This window comes from Clytia hemisphaerica, unplaced genomic scaffold (genome assembly GCF_902728285.1).
Source record: "Clytia hemisphaerica strain Z4C2 unplaced genomic scaffold, Clytia hemisphaerica genome assembly, whole genome shotgun sequence".
Lineage (NCBI taxonomy): Eukaryota > Metazoa > Cnidaria > Hydrozoa > Leptothecata > Clytiidae > Clytia > Clytia hemisphaerica.
Genome location: NW_027103432.1, coordinates 186,579 through 211,237, shown reverse-complemented (window position 1 = coordinate 211,237; position 24,659 = coordinate 186,579). Strand labels below are relative to the sequence as shown.

The 24,659-nt window shown below is 35.8% G+C and overlaps 3 protein-coding genes across 3 annotated transcripts; 2 read left to right on the top strand and 1 right to left on the bottom strand.

The window, feature by feature from the left end:
* Positions 1 to 79: 79 nt before the first annotated feature.
* On the top strand, positions 80 to 8,003 carry LOC136798053 (uncharacterized). Its single transcript, XM_067054636.1, has 7 exons — positions 80 to 427; positions 1,013 to 1,485; positions 2,068 to 2,276; positions 2,978 to 3,172; positions 5,882 to 6,117; positions 6,373 to 6,551; positions 7,296 to 8,003. The coding sequence occupies exons 1-7, from the start codon at positions 339 to 341 to the stop codon at positions 7,631 to 7,633; spliced, it is 1,719 nt and encodes a 572-aa protein (XP_066910737.1). The 5' UTR covers positions 80 to 338; the 3' UTR covers positions 7,634 to 8,003.
* A 104-nt stretch (positions 8,004 to 8,107) lies between these two features.
* Positions 8,108 to 13,910, top strand: LOC136798051 (uncharacterized). Its single transcript, XM_067054635.1, has 7 exons — positions 8,108 to 8,253; positions 8,556 to 9,028; positions 9,676 to 9,884; positions 10,353 to 10,547; positions 11,038 to 11,273; positions 11,474 to 11,652; positions 12,906 to 13,910. The coding sequence occupies exons 1-7, from the start codon at positions 8,156 to 8,158 to the stop codon at positions 13,244 to 13,246; spliced, it is 1,731 nt and encodes a 576-aa protein (XP_066910736.1). The 5' UTR covers positions 8,108 to 8,155; the 3' UTR covers positions 13,247 to 13,910.
* A 5,506-nt stretch (positions 13,911 to 19,416) lies between these two features.
* Positions 19,417 to 22,157, bottom strand: LOC136798049 (putative lipid scramblase CLPTM1). Its single transcript, XM_067054633.1, is given in 2 exon segments — positions 19,417 to 21,984; positions 21,986 to 22,157. Coding segments are annotated over 2 exon segments (1,893 nt in total). The 5' UTR covers positions 22,106 to 22,157; the 3' UTR covers positions 19,417 to 20,211.
* Between the last annotated feature and the right edge of the window lie 2,502 nt (positions 22,158 to 24,659).

The following is a 24,659-nucleotide window of genomic DNA, read 5'->3' as shown; positions in this document are numbered from 1 at the left end:
CACTGTCCTCGATTTCTTCAGCTTCTGTAAGAGGATTGGCTAAATCATGATGGACCTCTTGGGAATTAAGAAAATACACTGCATCCATCATATTATTTACGTAAAGGTATTATTTAAAAGTAATTATTTAAGGTAAATGAAAAATAATGTAACATGACTAACAAACAACAAATCAAAATGAAGGCCGCCGCATGAATTTTGAGCTATACTTTATATTTCACATGTTTTGTTGTGGTTGTCTCTTCGTTTATTTTTTATTTTCATACTTATAATTCTCTTTTTAGAGAAACTAAAAAAATGAACTAACAGAAACTAACAAATTTACACAATACATCAAAATGAATGCTGCTGCATGTTTGGTGGTATTTATTTTGAATTTTGTTGGATTAAATGGCAAAGGTTACCATCCTGTACCAACTTTTTTCAAGTAAGTGGAACTTTTTTTCTTGACAAGGCAAGAGTTATACTTTGTTGAACAACATAATTTATTATCGGTCCTCAAATCCTTTGCTATAAACTATAAACCTTCCAAAACTTGGCCTGCTTTTAGCGCATAGGCTATCTGCGTATAGTCTCTTTTCAATCCACATTCAGTGCCGAAATATTTGGCGCATAAGGGAAATTCCCTCAAAACTTTAAAACCGCAAGTGATTTTTAAGTGCTTTGAAGTACGCTTTGAAAGAAGAGTTTTAACTCTGAGTTTTAACATTAGACTTACAACTTAGGAGGACCTAAGCCCTCAGGATTTAAAAGCTCAAAAATGTTCAAATAAGGCTGATGATATAGCCTGGAAGCCACTTAACCAAACAAAGTGGAATTACTAAAACTGCAATTCTCGCCCGATCTTTAAATTCTGAAAAACGCTAAAACACCCAAAATTATGCCAATGTATTTCGGCGCTGATTGTAGATGTCTATACATTTAAGATCATTCAATAGATCTAAAATGAAAGTTATTGACATAATATATTGATCACATCTGACCATTACTTGACCGGATTTCTTCTTCACAGTCGAAAATATCCAAATGGGTCGAACGTAGATGCAAATCGCCCTGATTTTAAAATGGAAGGACCTTTCAACAATAATATTGACCTTGATAACATGAAAGCTTTGCTGAAAGTTTGGCCAGAAGAAGTCGAAAATGCAGGACAAGTGACAGTTCTATGGGAGGGAATTCCCAATCCAACCAAAACAGATAAAATTGGATATTATTGTCCTTATTATGACAACCCTACACATGGACTTGATTATATTGATGTCACAAAATCACCAACTTGGCAAGAAGGATATGGTTATTATACAGTCAAGTTATACAACATGCGATCTCCTTGTGCATTCAGATATTATATTGGTGGCAAAACTTTAGTTGCCATTAGTAACAAAGTGAGGTTTACAAATGGCGACGCTTTTGCACCTCTTCAAGTTCACTTGGCAATGACTGGGAAAGAAACAGAGATGAGAGTTATGTGGAATTCTGCTAAAGGTATTTATTGAACTTTTTTATTTTCAGGATTTGAACACGAACAAGTTTGGTGGTTTGGGCTTTCCCATCTAATTCAATGACAAACGTGGCTTTCCACTCAAGCTAATTTTCTATTTATGAAAGGCAATAGTATCTCTCTGGTGCGGTTGTTAGAATTTTTTCTCGCTTTCTGAGAAGAAGAAAATAATGAAAAGTTAGTTTACCAAATGCAGTTAAATAAATAAATGCTCAAGGAAATTCGAGCGAAATATCAAGAAATTAAGAATTAACTTACAATTGCTACTCGGTGTTCTTCAGGCAATGCAGTGTATTGTAAATTTCATTTAAAATAAAAATCTACAATACGCTGCATTGCCTGAAGATTGAACCAGCATGAAGCACCATGTAGCTGTTGTAAGTTAGTTCTTTATCTCTCGATATTTTACCAAATGAAAGAGTATGCAACATTGTCAAATGAGTAAATTATAAAAATGAAGCATAATAATGTTCACAGAAAATAATCACCACAGTCCGCTTTCACTTTCGATTACAACCCATCTATGTTTGATAGTTATTGGTCATCTTGACATTTTCATTTTTCAGTTTCTGAAGGCATCCAAGTGCGTTATGGTAAAACAAAAGACCTTGACAAAACACAAACGAAATATACATCCAAAACATACAAAGGCTCGGAAATGTGTGAATCTCCTGCCAACACAACTGGATTTTGGGATGCTGGATATACTTATGATGTTTTGTTGACCGGTTTAGAACCAAATACAAGATATTATTACTCTTGTGGTACCAAAGAGGTTAAAATAATACAATTACAAAGATGTACAAATTTTTCTTGTACCGGAACAAACTTACCAAATCTTGGCTATTGATTGGCAGATTCTATACTTTTTTATAGCTTAGCTATAAATTTACTTGAGTTATAGCATAAGTAGTCATTATTCTTTGCCACGGAAAGTCATGTGATATGCTTTTCAACCAATAAGATTTAATTATTGCGAGGGGAAAACAAACACTATGGTTTAACTCACTAAAAGATTTTGTTTAATGATTACACATAATTATCTTTAGTAAGTGTTCTGTTTTCCCCCAATTGTGACGTCATGCCGTGGCAAAGAATAAAACCACTGGTCTGGAAGGATTTGTTTCTTTGATTGTTAATAGATAGAGCTTACGTACTAAAACCGATTTATTTTGCAAACTTTTTGATCATGTGATTGGAAAATGGACCAATCCCAAGAGGAGATTTTGGTAACGCGATCAAAAAGTATTGTTGTAACAAAAAATTAAACAAAGCTAAAACAATACATTGCCGGACCGGGGTTTTTTATAATGACTATGGTTATAGATTGAAGTTTCGAGTGATAAATTGTCTCCAATAAGTGAGGACTTTTAAGTTGAAGGGACAAGAAAATATTACGATATCCGAGTTGTAGTTAATCAACTAAACTCATCCATCTGGCTGCCAACTAACCAATTATTTGATACCTCATTTCAGTTCATGTCAGCGGTAAACAACTTCACTACACCATTGAAATCAGGAGATAAAACACCCTTCAACTTTCTCGTCTACGGAGACCTGGGAACAAGTTCGAACGCTGTGCTGACCGCAAAATATTCCCGAAATGAGATTAACGACCGTGACGTCAAATTCGTTTTTCATATTGGAGATATTTCGTATGCCAGAGGATATGTAAGAACTTAAATCGTAGAAATTTTAGCGAGATTAATTTTAGCGTATATTAGCGAGTCAGGAAAATCTTGATTTTTTTTGGATTTATTTTAGCGAATCAAGATTTCAAAAAATTTCGCGTGGATAAATTTTAGCGAATACTCGTCTGACAAAATTTTCGCAAGGATTAATTTTAGCGAGGGCAATGATTTTGAAGAAAAAAATAACGTTTTTTAATTCAAAAATCAATATAGTCACATACTAGACAGTTCCCGTCGTCGTAAACGCCGGTTAACGGTTTTTCTTGCACATCAAAAGCCTTTAAAATACTATAATGTGGGTTAATTCCTGACATCGTTTTGGCTTAAAATGCCAAATACAATAATAAAAATTATACTTCTAAACTTTCTACATTAGTCAAAATTTTGTGTCTGTAAGCCTCGATGATATGTTTTTTTAAGATAACGGGAGTTTGTGTTCAATGAAATGCCATAGTAACCCTGTCAAAATTATCGAGGGTACCCGTCGTTGCAGACGCCCAAAGGTGTCTGAGGTGGTGAGAGGGTTGCTTCTAGGAAAGAAAAAGCCTTAGTTGTGAAGGAGAGGCTCGCGCTTTCCGATTGAGCACTGAAGGTTTTCCCGTTTGTTGGCTTCGCATGCGGACAGCTTAAGACCGGCGCATATGCAATGCAACCAACATTGAAACCTTTTTAAATAATGTTAGACGAAGTTTAATCATCAAACAACAATGTTGGATTTTGTTGCGTGTGTTGATATAAAATAATTCGAAATCGTGCAACAAAAATGCCACACCTTTTTATTTGAAACTTTGTGACGTCGCAGTACTTTTTCATGAAATTGACGTCAGAACTTTTTTCGTTTACAAATAGCAGTGTAGAGTCTTCTCTAATCCGAGTTTTCTACGCTTGTCAAACTTAGCGCGAGACTTTTTGTATTGAAGGTGGATAGGTTTTCCAGCCGCGGCGTTCAAATTTTAGAAACCTTAACATATGTTAATGGGCTAGCGTTACAGACATTTTTCATAAACTCATTTAGTATAGTACTAGCCGTCACCCGGCGTCGCACCCGCCGAGTAGAGTGTTGTTGAACACATCAAAAGCCCTTTGGATGGTGGGGGAGTATAAAAAGATCTGATTTGTATATTGTAAGCCGAAAAAACGAAATATTACCACTTATCAATAATCGAAGCTTGAAAAATCGCATATTTTATGTTTTGTGACGTCATTTTGGCCCTAAGTGACGTCATCGAAAGGGTAATCAACTTTTTACTTCACTGAAATCAATTTGTCATTTAACCAAAATATTCTCTTTATGATTTCCGATCTAATGTGGGGTCAATCATTACTGAAATCCTTCTCAAACTCGAGATATTGTATTTTTAAGGTTTTGATGACGTCATCGGACCAAAAAAGCCTCAATTTAAATATATTTATTTTTGAAAGTTTCTATATACCAACTATTACCCCTCCCAACTTATTATCCATTAAATTTCCGATCAAATGAGGGGTCAACGACTTCCCAGCTCTCCTATCCAATCTCGAGATATCGCATTTTTCCTGTTTTGATGACGTCATCAACTGAAAACGCCTAAAAATTCAGCCAAATTTTAAAGTCACACTCAAGCCATATAAACCCTCCCATCTTATTCTCCATAAAATTCTCGATCCAATGAGGGGTCACCGACCTCCCAACTCCTTTTCAAACTCGAGATATTGCATTTTGAAGTTTTTCCTAAATCTGTGACGTCATTGGGTCTCTTTACCCCTAATGTTATCAACGGTCAATTCGCGAATTTTGAAATTTTTGCGGTCAACGGGTAGCTTATGCCCCAAGGGTCCCAAAAAACCAAAAAACGTCAATTATTTCCACGGGAAAGTGGGTTTTTAAATTTGCGAAAGATTTGCACTGCAACGACTTCTTTAAGAAAACGCTAATTTTCACACTCTTCCCCTGACCACTTTCGCTTTCGTTTTCAGCCACCCACCCACCCATCCAAACAGTCGGTCACGTAACTCTGGAACCCCCATCTCAAAAATCCATAATGGCCACCCCACGGCTCATAGAGAATTAGACTTTTAGTATATAGAAGATATGTCTTTGTAACACAATTCTTGACTTAGAACAGAAAAACTTGGAAATTTACGCCCCCATTACTAGTTTTTGAAAAAGTTATGAAAATGATAACAAAATGAAAGAAAAAACATACTGGATTTATTTTAGCGAATCAGCTTTTCGAAAAATTTCGCGCGGATAAATTTTAGCGATCTGTCAATTCGGCGCGTTTTAGCGAGATTTATTTTAGCGAAAATAGCGAAAACTCGCTAAAACGCTAAAATTAGTCTCGCTAAAATTTCTACGATTAAAGTACTATCGCTTTTAGATTTTAGTTTAAATGCATCCGAAAGTTGTAAAAATGAGATTAGTAATTTTTAATTTTTAAGAGAGAAATTGAGATATTAACCTTCTGATCAACGGATCAGGCCCTATCCAGGACAGCAATCATACCCTAGGATAGGGAAATCACTGCGGTTACTTGACTCTAACAACTTGTGCTCGCGACACATCGAGTTGCTGGTGTATAGTTAGTCACAGTGACAGTGCATTCTCGCATGGTCGAACCTGACAAGTATAGCAACCACACCAAAAACACCGCAACCACACCAGGCATTTTAAAAAACTTGACTGTTTTAAGGACTTTATTTTTAACAGGCATATCTTTGGGACCAATGGTTTGACCAGATCCAGCCTTATGCATCTTTGATCCCTTACATGGTTGGCATAGGAAACCACGAATATGATCATATAAATGGACATGAAAAAGACCCTTCAAAACAACCCAACTTTCGTCCTTCATGGTTCGATGGTCACACTGACTCTGGTGGTGAATGTGCTGTTCCTATGGTCAATAGATTTCACATGCCCGAGAATGGACTCGGTCTATTTTGGTAAGCTTCCATTAAACCACGTTTTTGAAACTTGGGCATGTTAATAAATTCAATAATCGCACCAGCCGATCTCTTTAGTTGTTGTCAAGTTGAATACCAACTTCACTATCGCATCTGTTCGCATTTTATTGTATGTGAAATCTTTAAAACCTACTAAAGGTGGTCTTTGCTTCTCTACTTCAGTTCAAGAAACTAAAACCCGTATTGAGCAAGCTTTTTTGATAAAAGTCTTGCACCTTTTCGTTAAAAATTCAGGTACAGCTACGACTATGGTATGGTACACATGATTATGTTAAGCTTCGAGCATGACTTTCGCCCAGGATCACCTCAATATATTTGGCTGGAGAAGGATTTGAAGAGTGTAGACCGAACGAAAACACCTTTTGTCATGGTTGGAGCACACCGGCCAATGTATTGCAGTGAAGCAGTATATAGTAAGTCTCTAGTTTTTGGGTTAACTTTAGGGGTGCAAACTTTCGCGAGCAGAAATTTTCGCGAATTTCGCGAATTTTAGCCCTTTTTGCGAAAATAAATGTCTTTGAAAATAATCGGGCCATTCGCGAAATTTTATGCTCACAAAGAATTCTTCACAACACAGAAAATCTGTAAAACTTCTAACATGGAATAAAATGTAAGATTAATGGCACTTTTTATCCTATTTAAAGCTAAAAGTTATTTCTTTCTTTTGATTTGCGAAAGTTTATGCTCGCGTAAATAATTTTTTCGTCAAATTTGCGAAAATAAATGGTGTAAATTTCGCGATTTTTCGACCTCGCGAAAGTTTGTATGCCTAAAGTACTGTCAATTTTAACCTACGAAATAAACGCCATGATTTTGATTTTGATCCCGTGTATGGAAGCTAAAGCATCGTTATTTTTAGTTAAACTAAAGAATAAAATAAACTAATACCGTTAATTGGGGTAAGATTCCACTTTCCAGGCTTAGATTCCACTGCAACTTTTCTAGCGGAAAAAGACCAAGACTCCGGGTAGTTAAACTCACTCAACACAATGTTTCCCATACCTTTAGAAAAAAGTCTTCCTAATCTTATGCCGACTATCCCAGGAGAAATATTCCGGAAAAATTGGTGGAATATCAGTCCGGGAAACGGAATCTTACCGACGGTATTTTTTTCAATATGGTTCTTTTATTCTGATTTGATTTTGTTCTATATTCAGTTGATTTTGTTATCGCACTTCGATTACAACAATATTTGGAAGATTTACTGTACACATATAAAGTCGACGTTTGTCTGTGGGCACACTACCATTCTTACGAAAGAACATGCAAAGTGTACCGCAACGAGTGCCGAAAAGACGGTATTTTGCACTTGGTAGTCGGTGCAGGGGGTCAGTACCTAGATGTTGATAAATGGTATCCAAAGGAATGGTCTGTATACCATGATCATAATTACGGTTATGGTAGATTTTCCGTCAAAAATTCAACGCATATTTTCTTCGAGTTTGTTCAAGATAGTGTCGATAAAGTCGTCGATTCTGTGTGGATCACTAAATGAACGAATTAATTATTTAAAAAATTTATGTATGAAAAAAGTTATTTTTAAATTTGAATCAGCCGATTGATGAATAATTCATTATCTTAAAGCAGTTTGTATGTAAGATAAAATCTTATGCTAAGATTAAATTATGTAATTTTCTAGCTAATTTATCTCGAAGTTTTATTAACATTGTTCCTTTTTAAAAGGATTTTACATGTTGTGTGCAGTGGACCTTTAAGCCATACATTGTAATTGTAAAATTTTAGATTTTAGATTGTTATTTTATGAAAATTATTTTTTTGTTGAATTCTTTGTATGTTTTTATGTTATTTGTGCATTATAGGCTGTTTTATGGTTTTGTAAATAGTTTTTCAGTAAATGTACTGGGAATTTGTCTTTTCGATTTCATACATCCCCCGTCCCAAATGGTTAGTAGCATTCAAAGGTATAAGAATGACCAAATTATGTATGTACGTTTTCATTTTGTTTAGATAAACAAAGAAACAATATGAATTAAGAACAACAAAAACAATAAACAAAATGAAGTTGATTGGATGTTTAGCAGTGTTTCTGTTGAATATGATTGGTTTAAATGCTAAAGGGGAGAATGATTACGACCCTGTACCAACTTTTTTCAAGTAAGTGAATCACTTTTTCAGATTTTGGTCATTTTTAATGGATTTTAAATCCCCGGGAACTTATTCGATAAGCCCCATATTCGAATTTATTGAAAGTCACTGCCAACAATAAACTCTCCTAAATGACACTCTACTATTCAATACGTCCCTTATTCGATGGAGATATTCTTATTTCCAATCCCCCTTAAAAATAAATTTTCAAAGATAGATTATGTGATTTCGTCTCTGGCGAAATTTTTAGGTTAAACCTTGATAAAACTAGATAATCTAAAAAATTCTAATTATTATTAATTTCTTTACAGCCGAAAGCATCCTAATGGGTCGATCGTGGATGCAAGTTTGCCAGGTTTTCATTTAAAAGGACCTTTCAACAATAACATAGATCTCAATAATATGAAAGCTACGCTGAAAGTTTGGCCAGAAGAAGTCGAAAATGCAGGACAAGTGACAGTTCTATGGGAGGGAATTCCCAACCCATCAAAAACAGATAAAATTGGATATTACTGTCCTTATTATGACAACCCTACACATGGACTTGATTATATCGATGTCACAAAATCACCAACTTGGCAAGAAGGATATGGTTATTATACAGTCAAATTATACAACATGAGAGCTCCTTGTGCATTCAGATATTATAATGGTGGTAAAACTTTAGTTGCTATTAGCAACAAAGTGAGGTTTACAAATGGCGACATTTTTGCTCCACTTCAAGTCCACTTGGCGATGACTGGAAAAGAAACAGAGATGAGAGTTATGTGGAATTCTGCTGAAGGTACTTAAGTCCTTAAAAATAGCAATTTGTTTGCCTAGTCACTTAAGTTGTTATGCTTGAAGGATACAGAACTCAGTATCCTTTAAAAAGGAAAAGAACAGGGCCTGAAAGTAATGGTTGGTAGATAGCGATATATTTATAAAGCCCGAAGGGCTAGATGACGAGATGTCGTGCTTTGGCTGAAAAGTGTGCCGAAGTTAGGTAGGAAATCGTACCTAGGTCGGAAATCCTACCTAGGTCGCAAATCCTACCTAGTTCACGTGACCTTACAATAGAATTTCAGTGCTTGACCAATAAGAAGTTTCACGGGTTTTCGAAAACAATAGCAGTAATATTTTTTGCGATATTCACATTTTTTTGCTTTGAAGAGTTTAAAGCACGGCATCTAGCACTTGGGGCTTTACAGAAATCTGTGAGACAGGGCTTTTAGATAATCTTTTGATTGTTTTGACGGAAGGGGCCCAGGGGGAGGAGACTCGGCTATTTATGAACTGAACTGAAGGGAACATTGAAGCATTCCAACCGGCAACTCCTTGTTTGTGGAGCTAAAGCCTGAGACCAGTTGTTCATTTCTCCTCAAAAAACCCTATAAAGGTGTTCTTGTAAGTTTGTCTCAAATTAAGGATATTTTCCTTTTCATTTATCAGTCTCTGAAGGCATCCAAGTACGTTATGGTAAAACAAAAGACCTTGACAAAACACAAACGAAATATACCGTCAAAACTTACAAAGCTTCAGACATGTGCGAATCGCCTGCTAACACAACTGGATTTTGGGATGCTGGGTATATTTATGATGTTTTGTTGACTGACTTGGAACCCAACACGAGATATTATTACTCCTGTGGTAGTAAAGAGGTAAAAATAAATACCAAGAAAAGACCTTATTGAAGCTCAAGCTAGAACAATAGCCACTTGAAAATTCCACTTAATAATTTCGTCCCCTAATTTTAGTGTCAAAGGTTTTTCTTCAATCTTTAATAACGACAATAATGTGGAGTCTTTTAATGAAACAGCAGAAGGAAGGTCTGTTGGAAAGAACGCCCTTTTAAGCATTTTGTTTCGGTTGATGAACACCAGATCTATTTTCGACATCTTTAAGCAATTTTAAAAGTAAACCTTATATACGTGTATTTCGATCACAATCTTAGAATTTCCTTGATCCAAATAAACATCAAAAGTTAAACTTTCCTCTTTTCAATACAAAGGAATTCAGTATTTATATATCTTGAGAAAAAGTAAACTCGGAGTGTGTTGAGCCCTTTCGTAATACTCTTGTTGCCGGATCTTGAAAAAAATGATCCATTTTTTGTCTCCACATTTCAGTTTATGACGTCAGTGTACAACTTTACAACTGTGATCAAAGGAGGAGATAAGACTCCTTTCAAATTTATCGCTTTTGGTGACATGGGAATCACCTCCCAAGCTGAAACAACCACCAAATCAGTTCGCCAAGAGATCGAGAATAACGATGTGAAATTTGTTTACCATGCCGGAGACATCTCGTACGCTCGTGGATATGTAAGAATCTTTTGTCATTGAAAATTTAAACTTCATGTAAACTTTATGTAAAAACACTTAATTTACATGAAAATCTTTAAACTTTCAGCGTACATTAATCTTCTATCTCGGACAGATTTCCGTCTCAAGGCCATGGCAAACCAGTCCAACATTTCATGCAACTTTATATCCAGTGCTACATGGAGTCTTTCATCTACAAATGTTGGATGAAATGTTTGATTGCGAACAAACTTCATCGAACACGTTATTTTCTACTTTTTTTGAATTTTCCTTTTTTTTTGAAAATTTTACATTTCCACCAACTGTTCAAGAATTTCATCCATCATTCGAAAAATAGCATGCTAGATGAAATGTTGCACCGGTTTGCCCTGGTCTTTATTGATTACTATCTGAGTGAAAAAAACTTTGCTTTCATCTACCGACTATTTGAACTATTTTACTACTGACCTTTTTGTGTATGGTACAAATATTTCCTCTCCTTTCTCCTAAGGCGTACCTGTGGGATCAATGGTTTCACGAGATTCAACCAATGTCCGCTTTGGCTCCATACATGATTAACCTGGGTAACCATGAGTACCAACACATCTATGCATTTGATAAAGACCCTTCTCACCAACCGATGTGGCATCCATCATGGTATAACGGAGGTCAAGGATCTTTCGGTGAATGTGCTATTCCAATGGTTAATCGATTTCATATGCCTGATAATGGACTCGGTATATTCTGGTATGTGTTTCCTGAAACATGTTTATGTAATCTTAGTATTTATAAAAGAACATCGAGGATTATGAAAAGTTTCAAAATGTAAATAAGAGATTGGATCTTTTTTCCATTCAATTTGATTTTGGAAATTTTTGATGATTTTGATTATTGATATCTATACATACACTATTTCATAGTGATTTTTCTCTTATTTGTTTTCTTAGGCATAGTTATAACGTTGGTTTCATTCACATGGTCTCCATCAGCTCTGAGCACGATTACCGAGAAGGTTCACTACAATATAGATGGTTGGAAAATGATCTGAAGAATGTCGATCGCACCAAAACACCTTTTGTGATCGTTAGCGCCCATCGACCGATGTATTGCAGTGAATATTACCCAGGTGAGGTCAAAATTACGAAAATTGCAATGAAATCTTTAATTTTGTGATTTTCAACTTCTCAAAAGTTACTGGAAAGCGCCTACTCTTAGGTGCCAAATAAACGGCCCCCCCCCCCCGCTTCTTAATTTTTCGATTTTTTTTCCAACCCCCCCCCCCCCGGACGTTATTAGGACCCCCCCCCCCCCCGTTTATTAATTTTTGAAAAAATTCCCAGCTCCCAAAAGGAAAGTTTCTTGTTTTACTCTAAAAAGCCTAAATTTAGTCTATTTTGACACTTTTAGGGTTTTCAAAAGTCCATTTTCCAACCCCCCCGGTAATTAGGTCCCCATTAGGGGCACTCAAGGTAAATGACCTACCAGACGTTCGGCCCTTAAGGGTAGGTTTTTCATAGTTCAGCTAGTGCACTGTAAGGGTAGGAAATTACAAAACTGCACTGAACTGCACTGTAAGGGTAGGAAATTGTGATAAAAGGTCAATTTTTTAGTAAAATTGGCACAAAATTGGTCAATTTTGGAGGAAAAATTCCACATTTTCTTGAAAAATTGCAAATGTTTTCACCCTTACGGGCGAGAAATTTTGAAAAAGTGCACTGTAAGGGTATGATTTTTCATGGAAATTCACTGCACTGTAAGGGTCCGATTTTAGAAGCCAAATTTTGGGCCGAACGTATGATCGTTTTCAGATCGAGTGCCCCCCCCCCGGGGGTCCTCCCCGTTTATTTGATTTGAAAAACTTTTCCAACCCCCCCCCCCCGTTAATTTGGCACCTAAGAGTAAGGGGTTAATAAAATGTGTATATTCTGCAGGAATGTGATTTTTTGGTAAAAGCTTACTTTAGGCGTACAAACTTTCGCGAGCAGAAACTTTCGCGAAATCTACGACATTTACTTTCGCGAACTTGACAAAAAAAAAAAAATTTTTTCGCGAATTATGTATATTTTAAGTAGAAAATCAAGTTTTCGGTACATAAACCAGTGTTTTGATCGTTCAAATGTACTCAAACCACAATTGATTGACTTTTGCATAATTTCTACGCTAAATTTGATCCTTGTTATCGTCAAAGAGTAAAGTTTGAGTAAATTTTCTTTACAGATTTCTTTTAGCGAGCATAAACTTTTGCGAATTGCCCCCTCAAGAATTTTCAAAGACATTTACTTTCGCGAAAAGTGCTAAAATTCGCGAAAATCGCTGCTCACGAAAGTTTGTACGCCTAAAGTTTTTCATGGAGATGCTAAAGTGTTTTTTCTTTTGTAGGACCAGATTGGACTACCATACTTGGTCAACAACAATATCTGGAAGATTTGTTATACAAATACCAAGTGGATGTCGGTCTTTGGGCTCACTATCACATTTACGAACGAACGTGTAAAGTATATCGCAACGAATGCCGGGAGGACGGGATAACTCATTTGGTGGTCGGTACAGGAGGTGTGAACTTGGAGATCAATAAATGGTTCACAAAGGAATGGTCTAAGGTGCGTGACGCTGATTTTGGTTACGGTCGGTTCTCGGTAACAAATTCCACTCATCTTTGGTTCGAATTCGTGAAACTTAACACTGGCAAAGTTGGCGACTCGGTTTGGATCACCAAATAATTTTTGATTAACTGACTTCTGTCTAATTAATTTTTGTTGATTAAGATATAGGAATCAGTTTTATTATATGCAATTGCTTTTTGATGAATATTAGAAATTCTAAAGCAAGTAAAATTATAAATTTTGAGAAGGAGAGGTTTTGTAAGCAAAATGAGACTCATAATTTTGTCCGAGGCTTATTAAAAGTGTATAATAAGGCAAAAATAAAAAAATGTAGTGTTTCCTGAATGCGGGTGAAGGAAAAAAGCTCTCATGCGGCCGGCCGGAAAATTTTTTTTCGCTATTTTTGATAACTTAAGATCATTGAAATAGAACTTTAAAGATAACTTTTATGTACAAAGAGTTGAAAAAAACTTGATTTACAAGCGGGAATATCTAACCAAACGACGTTTGAAAGCTTGAACGGTCAACTTGATTTTCTTTATGATAAACCATATAGATGAACCCATAGTCTGCGGCCGGGTCAGAAAAATTTTTATTTTCACCCGGCCGGTTTCCGGAAAAACTTTTATTTTCGCCTTATTAAAATAATCTGAAATTATAATCTAAGTCTATATTTTAATTTTTGTATACCTACATTGTGCTCTTTTTTATTGCATTTTTTTTATTGTTTATATTAACTATGGCATTGTAATTTCTAAGATAACAAACATTCTTTACACGAGGTTTTGTCTACATTTTTCCTGTGTGGTGGTCTATCCGCCCTTTGAAACTTAGAATAAGTTATATTTTGCTGGAATTTGAAAATAAAAAGAAACTATTTTAAGGCTTGAAATAGCACACATACGGGGACTATATATTATATTAAAACACAAGTTACACATTTTTTACGCCTTGAAAAATCCCAAGCCTGTTAAATGGCCATTCTCGGGTGGTATTTCAAATAAGTACACGTTTTTTTTTTTATTAGAACCTAGTTTATAAGAACATTGAGGCTGAAATTCGTCGAAAAATTAAGAACATCGTAAGAACATGCCCAGCCTCAGTTTGGAAAAAAATGACAAGAAACTACAATATTTTTCTCTTTTCAAGCAGTTTTAATTGAACTTAGGGATGGATTTTCTAAAATCGAGAGTCAAATATTGTCCAAATTTTACCAATTTTAAGTGCTCTTTATTCTCAACTTCAGTTGAGCTACAATCTGACAATGTCTGTCTGTCTGTGTGTGTGTCTGTCTGTCACAAAAACTTTAGGGCAGCCTGGAGACTTCAAAAATGCTTGGATTTGGCTGAAATTTGGCACACTTGTTCCTTGGGTGAATATCTGGGGGCGTTTTTTTCATTTTTTGAAAATTTTGATTTTTGGGGCCTGGGGACGAGTTTTTCACCAAAACGAGGCTAAAACTTTGGGGCAGCCTGGAAACTTCAAAAATTGTCGTATTTAGCTGAAATTTGGCACACTTGTTCCTTGGGTGAATATCTGGGGGTGTTTTTTCATTTTTTGAAAATTTTGATTTTTGGGGCCTGGGGACGAGTTTTTCACCAAAACGAGGCTAAAACTTTGGGGCAGCCTGGAAACTTCAAAAATTGTCGTATTTAGCTGAAATTTGGCACACTTGTTCCTTGGGTGAATATCTGGGGGTGTTTTTTTTTCATTTTTTGAAAATTTTTGATTTTTGGGGCCTGGGGACGAGTTTTTCACCAAAACGAGGCTAAAACTTTGGGGCAGCCTGGAAACTTCAAAAATTGTCGTATTTAGCTGAAATTTGGCACACTTGTTCCTTGGGTGAATATCTGGGGGTGTTTTTTTCATTTTTTGAAAATTTTGATTTTTGAGGCCTGGGGACGAGTTTTTCACCAAAACGAGGCTAAAACTTTGGGGCAGCCTGGAAACTTCAATAATTGTCGTATTTAGCTGAAATTTGGCACACTTGTTCCTTGGGTGAATATCTGCAAGTGTTTTTTTTCGTTTTTCAAAAAACTTGATTTTTGGGGCCTGTGGACGAGTTTTCCGCCAAAACGAGGCTAAAACTTTAGAGCAGAGCCTACAGGCCTCAAAAATGGTTGGATTTGGCTGAAATTTGGCACACTTGTTCCTTGGGTGAATATCTGGGGGTCTACAATCGGGCCTATGAATAATTTGAATCCGCTGAAGTTGAGCCCAGTGCGTTGCGCACGTTCGACTATTTTGCATGATATTGTCGATTTAATTAGAGGAGTCTGAAAAATTAAGAACGCATTTTAAGAACATTTTAGGCTGAAAATTGCTAAAAAAATAAGCACATCCAGGCTCAGCCAAATTTTACGTGTATCATTTTACACCCCGAACAATCCCAGACACGGATGGAAAATATTGCATAAAAATTGCCAATACATGAAGGTAAAATGTTTTACATTCAAGGCCAATCAAAATGTGATCAATGAAAAATCTCATTGCTCAAAAAATCCCACCATGAAAAAATAGCCTGGGATTTGAAAGTGTTTCCCTGTTCTTAATAGTCTGAAGATAGCTAAAAAAACCTTGAAATAATAAAGTTGTTGAAATTTGGCACAGAGCTGTTTCTTTTGGATCCAAGAACTACAAAAAATTCGCAGTGGATTTAAAGGTTTTTGGTTCAAACGCATTTATAAAAAAATTAGCCGACAAATAAATCTTGACTGTTTTCATCTGAAGGAGTGTGAAAACAGAGAAATGTAAAGAGATGGGAAAACAGCTTTTCTGATTATTACTCAAAGTTCAACGATCACTTCTATTGAAAATTCTATTGTAAAAACGTTGATTAGGTCATTTAATGAAAGTCCAGAAAAGACGGCTCGCCATTAGCCACATTCCGTAAAAGGGCCTGGTAACTAGCTGTAGGGACTTTTTCGATGATATGCGCCATCTTGCGAAAATTCCAAACCAAAACAAGGCAAGATTGAGAGGAAAAGTTAGAGAAGACTGAAATTTTTAGCAGATTGGAGTTGTTTTCACAACCCACAATGAAAAGTAACTGCAGTTCCAGCTTGTGTTTTTGTGAAAGACTGTAATGGTAACCCTATTAAATTCCATCGTTTGTCAAAGGATCCTGAATTGTGAAAACAGTACAAAAGACTTTTCAAAACAGAAGGATTTGGAAATTTGGTGTCATATGTTTGACCATTGGAGTTTGTTTCAGATCATCTTCTAATGATTTACCAGATGTTATAGTTCCTGAATCCCAATACAAACTGATGAAGAAAATTAAGTACGAACGAGTAAAGAAGCGTTGGGTTTTTTATCTGGAATTCTATCAGTTTCAAGAACAACAATGCTATGGAGAAAATGAGCAAGCAGTACACACACAATCGAAACCCCAACAACAACCAGGAGGTTGACCATCAGGAGATTTTTTTTGATAGTTGCTCACTTAGCTTTTTTTTGGTTTTGGTCTTGGCTTTGTTGAACACTTTACTGACAGCTCGATGTTTAATAGCAAATAGGATACACGAAGGATACAAACACATCAAAGGTCATGCTTCAAGGATGAGGTTGCAGAAGACATTATTTATGTGCTGGATTGAAAATTAATGCCAATAATGGATGTTTTTATAGAACTGAATTCTGAAGTTCATAAAAAAATTACATATACAAACAATATGAGGGTCCTCAAGATTATTGCAGTCAATCACGGTATGAATTCTCCACCCCTAGTTTTTGAATTCAGGATGTGTATTATATTATTTTCATTTGCGTAGTTGTAAAACTTTGCATACAATTCAATCCCACTGTGGACTGAGACAACGAGATTGAGCCTATGGACACTGATCAAATTACAACATGGGATTTACAGTTAAATGACATTTTTTTGTATGGAACTCTTGGAATTCAAGATTGCAAAATAAATTTTGTATCAACAAGAATTTCTATTTGGTGGGATTGTTTGTAATATATTTGTAGGTATATATGTATTATCTTTAAAATGTAATTAATGGAAAATATTTTATGACTTCAAATATTAAAAAAAACAAATTTGAAAGAAGATCTTTCTCATCACTCTATACTGCCCTCTTTACACACTTTTCTTGTTATACAAAGTACAGTAATAGATAAAACTCTCAAATTTTTTTTGCTCTTTTGCTGTTTGCTTTTCATTAAATATTTATTTATATGGTTTCTCTTTTATTTGGTCTTGTTATTATTATACAGAGAAAAAAACGATTTTGTTTAAATTACTGTACTGAAAATTAATGGTTTTTATGAGAGAAAGCAAAGGACACACTTTTTATACTAATTCTGACTAAAATTTAATGTAAACCTGATAAAAAGGTTCAGTTTTTGCATGGTACCCTCAAAATCCTAGATCCGCCCCTGATTCCTCAGCTTCTTCTTTGCTAAATCTGTTTATTTTTCCAGTCTTATAGTCTCAGATTTGCTCAGATCCATAGGCCGCCTAACTGAAAACGAAAGTGAAATCTACCATTTTGAAAAATTTATCCCTACACGCCAATTCGACCGCGTCCGCGGAATGTGGCTAATACAAATCGGACGGTTTCTACATGATTTGACGATAAAACTGAAAATTTGTTTTTCCTTTTTTGCCGATTACTAGTTCAATTTTTAAGAATAAGGAGCAATATTTTTACCAATGTATAACAAAAGAAATTCTTAACGCAATGATATTAAATTGGTTCTTGTAAAACTGTCAGATGTCGAGTAAAATCAAGATGAAGTTATAATTTTCTCGAGCTCTAGCTTTCCATATTATGGTGCGGTCATGATGCGGTTATATCAGTAGAATCGCTAGGAAATTCTGAGCAAGAAGATATATGTACCTTTTCGTATATGAGAGGTGTACCCAAAATATAAGCCCTAAAGGTTTGCGCATAATCAGGCTTGAAACAAAAGAATTTTGTCACAACACGCTAATTATGCACATTTTTTATAGCGACAACAAAAGAAACCTATTTACTCGACATAAACTCCCTTAAGGGCAAGAGACCTGGTATATGACGAGCCGTTTTTCCATTGTTTTCAAAAAGCTGTTTTTCCATCTCTTTACATTCCTCTGGTGAACAATACGTAACGAAAGTAGTGTTTTTTTTAGATTACGACTATTAGACCCGCCTCATTTCATTTCCCGGTCATAAGATTTTTACATTTTCGAATTACTCTCGGGTACCTATTAAGCGTCCCCCGATAATTAATTTCTTTAAAGTTTCCCACCCAGAACATTGATTATTCCAAACCCACGACCCCACGCTTATTAATTTTTTGGGAAAATGTTTGAAAGTTTCCTCTTTTGCCCTTAATTCTACTGTATTAAGCTTTGAGGATTTTTCTAACCACCCCGCTTATTCTAAACCTCCCGTTTATTAACTCAAAAGCTCAGCCTTGAAACGCACTAACTGAGAATGGTATGGTTTTAGAGTTTCGATGGCTAGATCACGAGATATTTGGGTTTTAGAATGAATGAATGATATTTGCAGAAGCCACAGCGATCTGTATCGGATTCACAAATTCAAGAATATTTGACATTTCTTGAAAAATGCTAGATATGAAATTTTTATTGTATCCTTTTTAGATCTAGAATGTTGAGTTTAGGCCAAAAAGTTTTATGATTATGAATAGAACTAAAATATAATAGGACTTCTGAGAGGGGATTTCAGGGAATCTGAGGGATCTGAGAAAACGAAAGTGATCTGGTTTGGAAGAATGAAATTAAATATTTGAGAAGTCTCTGTCAAATTTTTGTGGACTTTTGACGACTGGAAAGTCATCTTTTAAGCCAAAATACGTTGAAATTTATTACAGCTGCAGATCGCAGTGAACAACACATTTTAGCAAAACTTTAAACACAAAACTGCATCATCTCAGATAGCTTGGCCAAAGAATTTGGTTCCTATTGATGCTCTTGAAGTCACTCATTGAATAAAATACCTTTTAAAAACGGCGCAAGATTTTTGTTTAAAAACGGCATTATTTATCGACTATCGTTTATCTATCGTCAACCTGATCGCACAAGAAAATTCCCCCAAAAAGACGGCTGGATTGACCTCTTCTACAAAATCCGTGACATGATCAAGTAGATTTGCGTAATCCAAATCTCCCGAATTTGAAAATTGTCTTGAATTTCAGAGCTTTTAGCGTTTTGAAATATGTGGGGGGGGGGATTTCCTGACACCCTTTTTTCTTAGCACAGATCAACTTATATGGAAAAGTAAAAATCCGTGAAGTTTTGATCATTGAAAGATAATTGAGAAAGGATTCAGTTGTTGGATAGATAGGATATAATACTGTGAACAAGGTAAGAATTATATAAATCATTGAAATTGAATATATCGTCGCTGTAAAATAAGAAAATATTACAATAGTAAAATATTACAAACATGAGAATACTTAAAATGCAATTTCCTCAAAATGTCAAAAATGGACATAAGGCACTCTTATTTTACAGCGACGATATAATGTTAAAATTATTATTATCAAATAGAAAAAAACATTAATATAACTATTTCTATGGTAATCAAAATTTTCTGGTACCAAACGAAATTTCGGGGAGAAAGTAAAACTAAGAAAAGATAGCTTACAAAAGCTTGAATCTATTTTAAAATTTGAAGACTGATCCTGAAATGGTCAAAAAGCCAAAATAGATTTTTGAATCATTTATTCCAATAACCTAAAGATTTGATGATCCTTTCTTTCAAGCGTAATAGTACATTAAAGAAAGAAATTTTGGCAGGAAAAATTTGGCGGATTTGGTCAAAATTTGCCAAATTAAGTTGCCGCCAAACTTAATTTTTAAAGTTAACCGCCTAATTTAATTCCCTCTGAAAAAATTTTTTCGGCCATATCCACCAAATTAAATTCCCGCCAAAATTTCTTCCTTTAATGCAATAGACAGCAGTCAAATGTTTAGTTTTTGACATGCTCGAAAAATACTGGATCGAAGTATCAAAAAATACTGGATCGAAGTAAGTGTCTTGGAGATGAGAAAGTCCACCAGTTACATATTTGGTAGTTATAAAATAACAGAATATACGAAATAAAAAAAATAAGAAATGATCTCAACGGTCTTTTTTGGTTTCAGTGTTTTGTTCTTGTTCGTCATGGGGAGCAATTGCTTCTTGGGTTTCATCTTTCTTTTCAGTTTCTGTTGGTTCTTCACCAGATGTTCCAAACTCATTGACACGAGACATGTCTGTTCTATAAATCCAACGCTGGTACAAATAAATAAAGAAAATGATGTCATCACGTAGACAACCCAGTCGATACAGGGTTGGCATTTTAATAACAAAAGCAAAGATATCATCGATAAAAGTGTTCAAAGCTTTATAGGTTAACATTCTCCATGGAAGATGAGCGACACTTTTCATCTTGTAATTAATGAATAACTGCGGTGTCATCATGATGAAACCAAACGTGAGGAGAAAACCGTAGGCTATGCTTAAAACAAATGAATACCACCCTTTATGCTCAACATAGATTAACGAGTAAACTGCATAGCAAGCAAGTAATGGAAACAACCCCCATGAGAGATACTTGAATGCCAGCTTATCATATTCTCTTGTTTCAGATTGCACATATGTAGATTTATCTTCAAATTTTATTGCAGGGAAAGGTCCCCATTTTCGGTCAGGGTCTCTGCCAATATCAACAACTTTGGTTATTTTCCAACATTCAATGATCAGGCCAACAAAGCAGCTGATAACAACAACAGTGTTTGTTTCATTGTCAAACACATAGAGCAACACAACAAGGGTTTGGAAAACATTGAAAAACACAGATCGTACTGATAGTCCTTCAAGCGATTTACGTGTCTTCCAAAATTGAATATCATTTTTGAATGCAAGAAATTCAAAAACACTGTGAACCAAAGAGACAATCATTGTTAGGGCAAGGAGGTAAGGATTTGTTTCTCGCAAAATTCTTTTAATCATATCCTGTTCTTGATCAGACTGTTCAGCAGTGTCACCAAGATATTGGTTCCATTGAGATCGCATAGACTGTGATATGTAGAGTTGCCATTTAAACATGGAAATGGGCGCAAAAGTTATTTGAAACTCTAGCTCAGGTGTTGTATCATTGATTGGCATATAGTCACTAACATAATTCCAATAGTCATTCACATAGACAACTGGAAAATAGACATTTTGAATGTTATCAAACTTGATATATTGATCAAGAGGCTGCGGAACACCATTTTTTGGCCATGGTGTTTGATCATCCAAAAGACTGATGGTCAAGTTAGGATGCCAGAATGATATGACTTTTAATGGTGCTTTTGTGTCATTTTGGACCAATTTATTTTGTGTGTCTGCTGCTCCAGTTAAAAGGTTCTTGGTTTTATGAACTCTTTCTTTCCGAAAAGATGTCATCAACTTTGTTTGGCTTGAAACTGAGTACTTATCGTAGAACTTTGACCGCGGATCAGGTGAGGATCCTTGTTTAACAACAAAGATATGATAGTACAAGCTACCATTGTTCATTAAAGACTCAGAGGCTTGGATTTTTCCGGTTTTCTTGCGGGAACCATCTCTATCTGGGCCATCATACCAGCTACCAAATTTGATATCGCCCTGGTGCCACAACAAAGATTTTGCATCAAATGAAGTGAAGTCTTCTTTCTCAGAGTAGTAAAGATAAAGTTCAAGGTGATCATTTGTTTTGAAAAGATTCGAGCATGGCTGATTGTTACCTTTGACATTTCCAGATGCCGATGATGGTGAGTCTGGAGAAGTCGCTCCTTTCTGTCCAGTGAAAGATTTTACAACTTGCATAATAATCCAAAAAGTAACAATCCTCGTAATAACAGTTTTCCAAACCGACTCTTGGGGGTTGTTGTTGTTGTTGATCCCCATTTTGCTGGACATTTGGATCGGTTTCAGCCACAGAAGTATCTGTATTTTGTCTTGAGGCAACACGAGTTTCACCACTTTCTGACGTGTTTGGGTCCGCCATCTTGACTTCTTCGCTAAGCGTGATTCAGTGTTCTCTGTTTTCTCTAATAGTCTGAAATGATAAACTGCGGAGGTAATTTTCAAAGAAATTTTCCCTACCTACGTTTTTACTATTACCTCCATCAAATGCATTTCTGAGGAAGATATTTAAGTTTGGGCGTAAATATATCAACTCTTAATTTCCGCCCATACTGCTAAAATAGAACTGTGGCGGTTTTTTGTAACAAAAGCACACCTAGAATTGCCTTTAGTTAGAAAGGGTCCGATTCGGAAGGCCTAATTTTGGCCACACGTACGGCCGTACGGATGTTTTTGAATCGATTGCCCCGGGGGGTATCCGAGATAACGGGATCACGGGATTGGGCCTTTTTTCAAACGGTATTTCGGGATTTGCATCAAAATATAACGGGAAAACGGGACTGGAGCCATCTGCTGATACCGGGATTCCACCCTTAAATCTAACGGTAAAACGGTAATAAATCAAATATTTCTCGGGATTCTGGTATTTAGTCATTTTAAGGTTACAAATGCGTGATAGAAGTTTTTAGAATGAAGAAGTATATCCACATTAAAAATCTTCGCCTGCGGCGCGAATGGATTTCCGATTTCATTCATAAAAGTGAGAATTGGAAGCTTCAGCCAAATTATTTTCATTAGATGCCTTTCACTATTATTTTATACTACCCTTTTAATTACACCCCTGAAAGATTTTCTGCAAAGTTTTTTTTACTGTGCGTGGCATGTGAGTGCAGTTAAGTGGTATATTAAGAAAAAAGTTTTTAATCGCAGTGAATTTTGTTGAATTGAAATGAATTGTAACAAAATGGTATTGGGGATGGAAAATCTCTTGATTGTAAAGGGTGGAGGATTTCAAATTCCATTGCTTAAAGCTCAGAAATCCAGTGGGGATGTGTAAACTTATCAGTGGTTTATCCAATGGGGATGAAAGTTCAGTGTAGTTTTCCTGGTATGAATGATGCGTGGTCCAGGGCCTGAGCCACTTCGGGCTGGGGGCTATGATGGCATTCCATTTTCAGAAAAATTAAGCTTCAAATGGGAATTGTGGCTCTAAAAATGGGTTCTAGGAAAAACTTTGACACCGTTGGAAAAGCTCTAGGTCTCAGCTTCCTAAAGCAACAGGACATTTTAGCTGAAAACGCAGTGGCTCTGAGCTATGGCAATTTGATGAAGGGCCGGTAAACAGCCCTTTTCAGACCGTATAAATAGTACGTTATCAGCCGTCTAAGGGTTAGGTAGTTGTGCCTGTTTCCAAACAGAGGAGATGAATGGCAATATCTTGTCAAGCTAAAATTACTTAAATTAGAGTAGTCTAACAACATGTTTTTCCAAAAAAAATCCATATGGTCATTTTTTAACCTTTCTTAGCGAGCTATCAAGCGAAGCTACCTTGCATCTTAACAACTCTTAAAAAATTTAAATTACATAATTTCTAAGTGGCGTATAATGATTAGATCAATATTCTGCAGTTTGGAAGTATTTTCGAAAAGCAGAGCATTTTTAGCCAAGCGAGAGTAACAGAAATGCAAAAATTTCCTCTAGGTGCAACCATGGTTGTGCCTCCTTATCCCTTAGCCAAGCATTATGGTGTCACCCCGGAGTTTGCTTATGACCTATTTTTGATAATGTTTTAGTTGCTTTTTTGTACAAAAATTTGCCTGCGGCGCATATCTTTTCTCTCGCCCATGGTGATACGTTAACTCGAGAAGCTTCACTGTTTAGGCTTCTTGGGGGCTTCTTATGACGTCATTAAACACCTCACGGTGCTTATAGTCACATGCACAAGAAAAATCACTACAGAGTTAAGCTTTTCTCAAGTACACGACCAGATCTATTCAAAAAAATCTCGAGTACGGCGCTCTTTTTCTCTCTTTATTTTTAAGATGCATTTTGTAAGCGAAGTAAATAAACCGGCCTCAGATAATTACGATCCATTATCAATGTTTATGTTCCTTGAAATACAAATTGTAACGGGACCGGGATTTAGTGGAAAAGTCAACGGGATTTCGGGATTTTGCCGAAAATTTAACGGGATTTCGGGATTTTCGACCCTCGGATGCCCCCCCCCCACCCTCTCATCTCTGAATATAATGGACAAAAATGTTTGAAACAAACACAGGGATTTGCAATAAAAACGTGTTTTGCGTAAAATAAAGACGTGGTTGGGTCGGCCATCTTGACTTCTTCGCTAAGCGTGATTCAGTGTTCTCTGTTTTCTCTAATAGTCTGAAATGATAAACTGCGGAGATAATTTTCAAACAAATTTTTCCTACTTATGTTTTTACTATTACCTCCATCAAATGTATTTCTGAGGAAGATATTTAACTTTGGGCGTAAATATATCACCCTTTAATTTCCGCCCATACTGCTGCTAAAATAGAACTGTGGTGGTTTTTTGTAACAAAAGCACACCTAGAATTGCCTTTAGTTAGAAAGGGTCCGATTCGGAAGGCCTAATTTTGGGCCACACGTACGCCGTACGGTTGTTTTTGAATCGAGTGCCCCCTCCTCTTCTCTGAATATTATGGACAAAAATG

Bases quoted from the DNA above. Each gene is read 5' to 3' on its own strand.
- LOC136798051 (XM_067054635.1), top strand. From the start codon at position 8,156: ATGAAGTTGATTGGATGTTTAGCAGTGTTTCTGTTGAATATGATTGGT. The intron at 8,254-8,555 runs GTAAGTGAATCA...ATTTCTTTACAG, and splicing joins CCTGTACCAACTTTTTTCAA to CCGAAAGCATCCTAATGGGT. The intron at 10,548-11,037 runs GTAAGAATCTTT...CTTTCTCCTAAG, and splicing joins TCTCGTACGCTCGTGGATAT to GCGTACCTGTGGGATCAATG.
- LOC136798053 (XM_067054636.1), top strand. From the start codon at position 339: ATGAATGCTGCTGCATGTTTGGTGGTATTTATTTTGAATTTTGTTGGA. The intron at 1,486-2,067 runs GTATTTATTGAA...TTCATTTTTCAG, and splicing joins TATGTGGAATTCTGCTAAAG to TTTCTGAAGGCATCCAAGTG. The intron at 2,277-2,977 runs GTTAAAATAATA...ACCTCATTTCAG, and splicing joins ACTCTTGTGGTACCAAAGAG to TTCATGTCAGCGGTAAACAA.